This window comes from Scomber japonicus, chromosome 1, assembly GCF_027409825.1.
Source record: "Scomber japonicus isolate fScoJap1 chromosome 1, fScoJap1.pri, whole genome shotgun sequence".
NCBI lineage: Eukaryota > Metazoa > Chordata > Actinopteri > Scombriformes > Scombridae > Scomber > Scomber japonicus.
Genome location: NC_070578.1, coordinates 43908290 through 43918289, shown reverse-complemented (window position 1 = coordinate 43918289; position 10000 = coordinate 43908290). Strand labels below are relative to the sequence as shown.

Below are 10000 nucleotides of genomic sequence, written 5' to 3'. Positions count from 1 at the left end.
CTGCACCTGTATCAGAGCAGACCACCTCGTAGAGCGGGAGGATGGACCAACTTAAAACCAGCCCAGCCAAGAGTCCAGATCCTCCTGAAAGCCTCCTGGACCCCCACATGTCTGACCTCTGACCCTGTCTGCTGCTTCAGGACTGAGTCCAGCAGCAGGTTCTACAGTGACCCACTAGTCCTCATGGACAGGGGACCCCCTCAGGTTTGGTTTGGGGTCACCAGTCTGTCCATCGACCCCCTAAACGTTTATCCTGAAAGGTTTCTAGTTCTGCTCTGAAGCTTATCCAGAGCCAGGTGATTGGCTGGTCTGGAGCCAGCTGATTGGCTGGTCTGGTCTGGAGCCAGCTGATTGGCTGGTCTGGAGCCAGCTGATTGGCTGGTCTGGTCTGGAGCCAGCTGATTGGCTGGTCTGGTCTGGAGCCAGCTGATTGGCTGGTCTGGTCTGGAGGCGGGTCTTCCTACATATGACTGACATGTGCTGATATGATGAAGAAGTGCGTGTTCTCAGTTGATGTGTGTGTGTTCCAGCTGGATCTCAGCTCAGATCATGTCCATATAACGGTAAGCTGCCGAGGTTCAGAGGTGGAGGTTCAGGTTCTGGTCTGATCCGGTTTCTGTGTTTCTATCGGGGCTGCACGATGTACTTCCTGTCTCCATCTGAAGAAACTTGCTCAGGTGTCCTTCACAATAAAAGCCCTCCTGCAGATGGAGAGCTTTTATTGTGAAGCAGAGTCCAGCAGCCCTGATGTCTGTCTCCTCTCCAGTCTGTGTCGGTTCTGGTTTCACTCGCTGATCTGGGAGAAGTTCTGGTTCTGGTTCTGGTTCTGGTTCTGGTTCTGGTTCTGGGTTAGATTATTAGCAACTCTGATACTAACTGTCAAAGGGATGAAGGCTACTAACTCTTATAGCTCAGCAGGTAGATGTACAGGTGATTACAGGTGTTTACAGATGTTTACAGGTGTTTCCAGGTGTTTACAGATGTTTACAGGTGTTTACAGATGTTTACAGGTGTTTACAGATGTTTACAGGTGTTTACAGGTGTTTACAGATGTTTACAGGTGTTTACAGGTGATTACAGGTGTTTACAGGTGTTTACAGATGTTTTCTTTGTTGCAGCGATAAAGTACGATGCAGAGAAGGAGGAGCGTTACCAGCAGGAGGCGAAGCAGAGAGAGCTCCAACGCATCGAGGAGGCGCTGCAGCTGTCTGCACGCAGAGGTGAGAAAGCCTGACCTCTGACCTCTGACCTCTGACTCACCTGTACACTCACCTGGTGTTGGTTTCCTCCTTTAACTGCTGCTGACATCACTGTGACATCACTGTGACATCACTGTGACATCACTGTGACATCACTGCGATGTATTAACTCTGTCTGCACTGTTCATGCTGCGTTCGCTGACAGCGTCTCAGACTGATGATCTGCTGTTCAGTCTGGAGAGTGTTGTTTACAAGGAGCCTCACAACGGTAACACACACACACACACACACACACACACACACACACACACACACACACACACACACACACACGCACACACACACACACACACACACAGACAGTTATCTGTAGAGTAGCTGCTGGATGGTATGGTAATGGACGTAACATCCGTGACGTCACCCATTGGTTTGTGGACTGCTGTTCGGAAGCCAATAGTTTCTAATCTAGGCAGCGCCATCTTGAACATTTCAGGTGCATGCTGGGAAAAATAAAAACATGGATTCTACTTATATGGGCATGAGGCGGAGCCATGGGCGGAAGAAGGCTTTAAACTAGCGATTGAGACCATAAACACATTTTGAAAACGTTTACTGAGGTTAGAAATCAAGTGAGAAGTTGGTGAATTCTCCATTGACTTGTATAGAGACGGTCGCCCCCTGGTGGCCTTTTGATAGAATGCAGCTCTAAGTTACTTCTCCATTGACTTGTATAGAGACGGTCGCCCCCTGGTGGCCTTTTGATAGAATGCAGCTCTAAGTTACTTCTCCATTGACTTGTATAGAGACGGTCGCCCCCTGGTGGCCTTTTGATAGAATGCAGCTCTAAGTTACTTCTCCATTGACTTGTATAGAGACGGTCGCCCCCTGGTGGCCTTTTGATAGAATGCAGCTCTAAGTTACTTCTCTATTGACTTGTATAGAGACGGTCGCCCCCTGGTGGCCTTTTGATAGAATGCAGCTCTAAGTTACTTCTCCATTGACTTGTATAGAGACGGTCGCCCCCTGGTGGCCTTTTGATAGAATGCAGCTCTAAGTTACTTCTCCATTGACTTGTATAGAGACGGTCGCCCCCTGGTGGCCTTTTGATAGAATGCAGCTCTAAGTTACTTCCTGGTTGGACCAGAACTACTAGATACTTCCTGATGATAACGAGTGTAACAGTAACCTGTGCTGTGATTGGATGCTTCCTGCTGTCTGAGCTGTGATTGGATGCTTCCTGCTGTCTGTGCTGTGATTGGATGCTTCCTGCTGTCTGTGCTGTGATTGGCTGCTTCCTGCTGTCTGCGCTGTGATTGGATGCTTCCTGCTGTCTGTGCTGTGATTGGATGCTTCCTGCTGTCTGTGCTGTGATTGGCTGCTTCCTGCTGTCTGTGCTGTGATTGGCTGCTTCCTGCTGTCTGCGCTGTGATTGGCTGCTTCCTGCTGTCTGTGCTGTGATTGGATGCTTCCTGCTGTCTGTGCTGTGATTGGATGCTTCCTGCTGTCTGTGCTGTGATTGGATGCTTCCTGCTGTCTGTGCTGTGATTGGCTGCTTCCTGCTGTCTGTGCTGTGATTGGCTGCTCTTCACTAACTGCGTGTCTCTCTTTAACGCTGCCAAAGTCCCGAAAGGACGTAAAAAGATAAAAAAGCACAAAAAAGTTTTAAAGAAGCTGAAACGGCACGAGAGCAAAGCAGGTACTACACACTACACACTACACAACTACACAACTACACAACTACACAACTACACTACTACACTACTACACAACTACACACTACACACAACTACACACAACTACACAACTACACACAACTACACAACTACACAACTACACAACTACACTACTACACAACTACACAACTACACACAACTACACTACTACACAACTACACACAACTACACAACTACACAACTACACTACTACACTACTACACACTACACACTACTACACAACTACACAACTACACAACTACACTACTATACTACTACACTACTACACAACTACACAACTACACAACTACACAACTACACACTACACAACTACACACTACACAACTACACAACTACACAACTACACTACTATACTACTACACTACTACACAACTACACAACTACACAACTACACAACTACACAACTACACACTACACAACTACACACTACACAACTACACAACTACACAACTACACTACTACACTACTACACAACTACACACTACACAACTACACAACTACACTACTACACTACTACACAACTACACAACTACATTACTACACTACTACACAACTACACAACTACACTACTACACTACTACACAACTACACAACTACACTACTACATTACTACACTACTACACAACTACACAACTACACAACTACACACTACACAACTACACAACTACACTACTACACTACTACACAACTACACAACTACACAACTACACTACTACACAACTACACTACTACACTACTACACAACTACACAACTACACAACTACACTACTACACAACTACACAACTACACAACTACACTACTACACAACTACACTACTACACTACTACACTACTACACAACTACACAACTACACAACTACACTACTACATTACTACACACTACTACACAACTACACTACTACACAACTACACAACTACACAACTACACAACTACACTACTACACTACTACACTACTACACAACTACACTACTACACTACTACACAACTACACAACTACACTACTACACAACTACACAACTACACACTACACAACTACACACTACACACTACACAACTACACAACTACACTACTACACTACTACACTACTACACTACTACACTACTACACTACTACACAACTACACAACTACACTACTACACTACTACACTACTACACAAACTACACACTACTACACTACTACACAACTACACAACTACACTACTACACAACTACACAACTACACAACTACACTACTACACAACTGCACAACTACACAACTACACAACTACACTACTACACTACTACACTACTACACAACTACACTACTACACTACTACACAACTACACAACTACACAACTACACTACTACACTACTACACAAACTACACACTACTACACTACTACACAACTACACAACTACACAACTACACAACTACACTACTACACTACTACACTACTACACAAACTACACACTACTACACTACTACACTACTACACAAACTACACACAACTACACACAACTACACAACTACACAAACTACACACAACTACACAACTACACAAACTACACACAACTACACAACTACACTACTACAGAGTCAAATGATTATTTATTATTTATTAAGCAGAAACATCAAAGATTAGAGGACCACCTTAAACCTGGTCCTGGTTCTGGTCCTGGTTCTGACCCTGGTTCCGACCCTGGTTCTGACCCTGGTTCTGACCCTGGTTCTGGTCCTGGTTCCGACCCTGGTTCTGGTCCTGGTTCTGGTCCTGGTTCTGACCCTGGTTCTGACCCTGGTTCTGGTCCTGGTTCTGACCCTGGTTCTGGTCCTGGTTCTGTTTCAGGTAACCCTGCAGACGAGAAGAAAGATTCCTTTATGGAGAAACTGGCGACTCAGGTGATCAAAAACCTGCAGGTGAAGATCAGCAGCATCCACCTGCGCTACGAGGACGACGTGAGTTCTGGTCCAGGTTCTGGTTTTAGTTCTGGTCCAGGTTCTGGTTCTGGGTCTGAGTGTGTGAGGTTCTTAACGTCACAGATGTGTTTCAGGTGTCGGACCCTCAGCGCCCCCTTTCCATGGGAGTCACCCTATCAGAGCTCAGCCTGCAGGTACACACACACACACACACACACACACACACATACACAGACACACACACACACACACACACACACACACACACACACACACACACATACACACACACACACACACACACACACACACACACACACACACACACACACACACACACACACCATCATCGGCGGTCACTCGAAACGAGTATGACTGTCTTCTGCATGGGGTCGTCTACTTGTGGGTCTTCAGGTGGGCAGAGAGGCCGATCCGTGACCCACATATTTTGGTGCAGTGTTGACATGGGACAGTGGTAGTGGGTAGTGGGTAGTGGGTCGTGGTAGTGGGTAGTGGGTTGTGGGTTGTGGTCGTGCTGGAGCCTTTTTCTGTCTTTCCTTGCGGAGCTGTCGTTTTGTTTCTGCGACACAGTGGAGTTCCCCCTCATAGTGCGCAGCACCTTCTTGCACCGCTTCCTTCCATCGGTGCCTGTTCAGAGCCATGTGCTCCCAGTCAGGAGATGAAATACAGAATTTTTTAAGGTTAGTTTTGATGTTGTCCTTGAACCGTTTCTTTTGCCCGCCTGGAGCTCGCGGACCTCTCTCCAGTTCGGAATACAGAATTTGTTTTGGAAGACGGGTGTCGGCCATGCGGATGAGATGGCCGGTCCATCGGAGTTGGAGTTTCATTATTGTGGTGGTGATGCTGGACATTTTGGCCTCTGCCAGAACGCTGATGTTTGTTCGTCTATCCTCCCATTTGATCCTCAGTATCTTCCTCAAGGTTCTCTGGTGGTGCTGTTCCAGAGCTCTCAAGTGCCTGCTGTAGGTGGTCCATGATTCTGCCCCATACAGCAAGGTGGGGAGAACCACGGCCTTGTAGACCAGGAGCTTGGTGTCTACCCTGAGATTTCGGTCTTCAAAGACCGTTTTCCTGAGTCTGGCATATGCTCCATTGGCACAGCTCAGGCGGTGGTTGATCTCAGCGTCAATTTCCACATTGGAGGAGAGAAGATTGCCGTGGTAAGGGAAGTGGTCAACATTCTCGAGAGGGGTGTTGTCCACATTTATGATGGGTGGAATAGACGGCTGATTGGGTGGAGGTTGGTATAGCACCTGGGTCTTCTTGATGTTTAAAGCTAGACCCAGGGCTCTGTAAGCCTTAGCAAAGGCATTCAGAATACCCTGTAGGTCTTCTGCGGAGTGTGCTGCTATGGCGTTGTCATCTGCAAACTGGAGCTCCATAATGGTGGTGTTTCTAACCTTGCTTTTGGCTTTCAACCTCGCAAGGTTGAAGAGCCTACCATCGGTTCTGTACCGGATCGGAATTCCCTGTGGTAGGTCTTTGCCAATGATGTGAAGTATGGCAGCAATAAAGACAGAAAACAGGGTGGGTGCAATAATGCATCCCTGTTTGACCCCTGTCTCCACGGTGAAAGGCTCGGACATGGAGCCGCTGTTACTGAGCACCGTGGCTGTCATTTCATCATGGAGTAGCCTCAGGATTCTGATGTATTTGTCCGGGCAGCCATACCTCGACAGTATGTTCCATAGAGCCTGGCGATCTACTGTATCAAAGGCCTTTGTCAGGTCAATGAAGGCCATGTACAAAGGCAGCTTGTGCTCACGGCATTTCTCCTGGAGTTGGCGGGCTGTGAAGATCAAATCTGCTGTGCCTCTAGATGGACGAAAGCCGCACTGTGTTTCTGGGAGTATTTCCTCAGAAAGTGGCAGTAGACGATTAGCGAGAACACGAGCAAGTACTTTGCCAGTTGTTGACAGGAGTGAGATGCCTCTGTAGTTTCCGCAGTCAGCTTTGTCTCCCTTCTTAAATATGGTCACGATCAGAGCATCCCTGAGCTCTGAGGGGAATTCTTCCTCTTCCCAGACCTTCAGAAGGAGGGCATGGAGGCAGCACAGGAGTTCTGCTCCACCTTCCTTTAGAACCTCAGCTGGGATCCCATCTGGACCGGTGGCCCTGTTGTTCTTCAGGCTCCTGATGGCATCTTGGACCTCGGATAAGGTGGGAGGTTCCCCCATATCTTCCCTGATGGGACTCTGAGGGATGTGACAGATGAAATTTGATTGAGTTGCAGTGTTACGGTTGAGGAGTTCCTGGAAGTGCTCTCTCCATCGCTTGTTGATGGACTCGTTGTCCTTCAGCAGCACCTGTCCATCCTTCGAACGTAATGGGTTCAAGCCGCGACGGCTTGGGCCATAGACAGCCTTAGTGGCACTGAAAAAGCCTCTGGTGGCTCCAGAGTCTGCCAGACGCTGGATTTCCAGTGCCTTTTCTGTCCACCAGGAGTTCTTAATCTGCCTCACCCGGTTCTGGACATCAGCCTTGGCTCTGGAGTGAGTCTCTTAGCCTTGCAGGTGATGTCGCTTTGCCAAGCATGAAAGGCTTCCCTTTTTTTGGAGATCAGAAGTTCTATCTCAGCGTCGTTTTCATCAAACCAGTCCTGATGTTTTCTGGACTTGTACCTAAGGGTGGTTTGGCAGGTGTTGAGGCAAGTGGTCTTAAGCAGGTTCCAGTGCTCTTTGATGTTCTCTGGGTATTCCTGTTTGAGACTTTCTCCAAGAGAAGCCTGAAGCTGCTGCTGGGCGGCAGTTTCAGTCAGGCTTTCAAGGTTTAGTCTCTGCCGGCTCTGCTTCTTCTGCAATCTCCTCTTCCTCTTGAGTTTGATGGACATCGTGGATCGTATAAGGCGGTGATCTGTCCAGCAGTCGTCGGAGTTGATCATGGCCTTAGTGATGTTAACATCGCGCTGATCCCTGGTTCTAACAATGACATGATCAATAAGATGCCACTGCTTGGAACGAGGGTGTCTCCATGAAGCCTTGAATTTGTTCTTCTGGCGAAAGATGGTGTTAGTGATGGTAAGATCATACTGAGCACATTTGCTGAGAAGCAGAACTCCGTTGGAGTTGATGTTTCCAATCCCTTCCTTGCCAATGGTGCCCTTCCAGAGGTGGTGGTCTCGGCCGACTCTGGCATTGAAATCTCCCAGAAGAATGATCTTGTCCTCCTTGGGGATTTTTGACAGTGTCTCATCCAGACAGGCATAAAAAGTCTCTTTCACTTCCTCATCAGAAACAAGGGTAGGTGCATAGGCACTCACGACTGTTGCCATCTGGTTGTTGGCAAGCACCAGACGGAGAGTCATCAGACACTCACTGATTCCCACAGGGAGTTCAGCGAGGTGACTGATCAGTTGGTTCCTAATGGCAAACCCAACCCCATGGATCCTGAGCTCATCTGCTGCTTTCCCTTTCCAGAAGAAAGTTTAGCCACTCTTCTCCTCCTTCAAGTGACCTTCCTCTGCCCGTCGAGTTTCTGAGAGAGCAGCTATGTCAATCCGGCATCTCCTCAGTTCTCTAGCAATGATGGCGGTTCTCCTCTCTGGCCTGTCACTGGTTGCAGCGTCCATCAGTGTGCGCACATTCCACGCTCCAAAATTCATAGTTCTGTGTTTCTGACCGCAAATTGGTGATCCCTCTGAACGCGGTAATCCAGACGGGAGGTTTGAGGCAGGCTATGTTTAGGGCACCTTTTCTAGCCCCTTCCCTATCAAGGGTGAGCAGAGTGGATCCTAAAAAGGGCTGCTCAGTCGTGGATGTAGCTACCGAAGGGCTCTTTCTGCCTCGGTCCAAGAGTCCAGCGGTCATCTGGCATCCACCGCCTGATGTGCCAGCTTGTGACTAAGGGCTTCCAGACTTCACAATCCTGCCCCCATCGCCACTTACTGGTCGCCACAGGACTTAACACGGGATGTTAGGTGGTTTCCCTTGAAGAAGACGCCTGTGCGTGAACGTGTTTAGTGTGGGGAGACTGGTAGTGGTAGTGGGTAGTGGGTTTAGTGTGGGGAGACTGGTGCACATACCGCCACCACACAGACCTTGACAGATCGGGGTCAGGATCTAGTGGCGTGGACTCCAAGACGACCGGTGACCCGTTTCTGCTGCAGCCTTCGTCCGCCCTCCCAGCCGTTGTGATGTTTCCCTTCGGTAAGCCATCATCCTCCGCCTGGTCCACCGTTGAGGTCTTTGCTGTTTGCCCATAGCTGGAGCTGTTTACCGGGGCAGTGGTTGACGGGCAGCGTATCCACACGCCGGTGGGCCTGCATGCTCCGAGATCCCGTACTGCTTAGCCTGGAAACCGTGGGGTACCAGTTACCGTGTGTGGCCACGAGGAGGCGAGTACGAGTCTTGGCGGTGGAGAGGCTATGTACCGGCTGAGGAGGCTTACGCACTCGGCTCCTCTTTTCACCCCCGGAAACAGACGGCTAGCCGGCGGCGGGAGCTGAAAGCAGAAAAGTAGCAAGCAGAGGCAGCATGCACTAACTACAGGCACTACTACTCCAACACTACTGCACTGACGCATCACACGCCCTGTGTAGTCAACACAACAAATAAAACAAATTATTACACACATAAAGACACACACACACACACACACACACACACACACACACACACACACACACACACACACACACACACACACACACACACACACACTAATACACACACACATACACACACACACACACACACACACACACTAATACACACACACACACACACACTAACCTCTCTGTGTTTCAGACCACGGATGAGAACTGGAAGTCTTGTATTCTCAATGAAGCCGCGAAGATCATCTACAAGGTGAGACCCGAACCCAGTCCACATCCCAGAACCCTGACCCAGTCCACATACCAGAACCCTAACCCAGTCCACATCCCAGAACCCGAACCCAGTCCACATCCCAGAACCCGAACCCAGTCCACATCCCAGAACCCTGACCCAGTCCACATCCCAGAACCCTAACCCGAACCCAGTCCACATCCCAGAACCCTGACCCAGTCCACATACCAGAACCCTAACCCAGTCCACATACCAGCACCCTAACCCTAACCCAGTCCACATCCCAGAACCCTGACCCAGTCCACATCCCAGAACCCTAACCCAGTCCACATCCCAGAACCCTAACCCAGTCCACATCCCAGA

The 10000-nt window shown here is 48.8% G+C and overlaps 1 protein-coding gene across 1 annotated transcript in view; it reads left to right on the top strand.

Annotated features, from left to right (window-relative positions):
• The window catches only part of LOC128373978 (intermembrane lipid transfer protein VPS13C-like), a 100835-nt gene that overhangs the window by 7539 nt on the left and 83296 nt on the right, over positions 1-10000 (top strand). Inside the window, exons 5-10 of the mRNA XM_053334220.1 lie at positions 1119-1220; positions 1405-1467; positions 2830-2895; positions 4762-4871; positions 4967-5026; positions 9599-9658. Of these exons, the coding sequence (XP_053190195.1) occupies positions 1119-1220; positions 1405-1467; positions 2830-2895; positions 4762-4871; positions 4967-5026; positions 9599-9658 (461 nt within the window). The remainder of the gene's footprint in view (positions 1-1118; positions 1221-1404; positions 1468-2829; positions 2896-4761; positions 4872-4966; positions 5027-9598; positions 9659-10000) is intronic.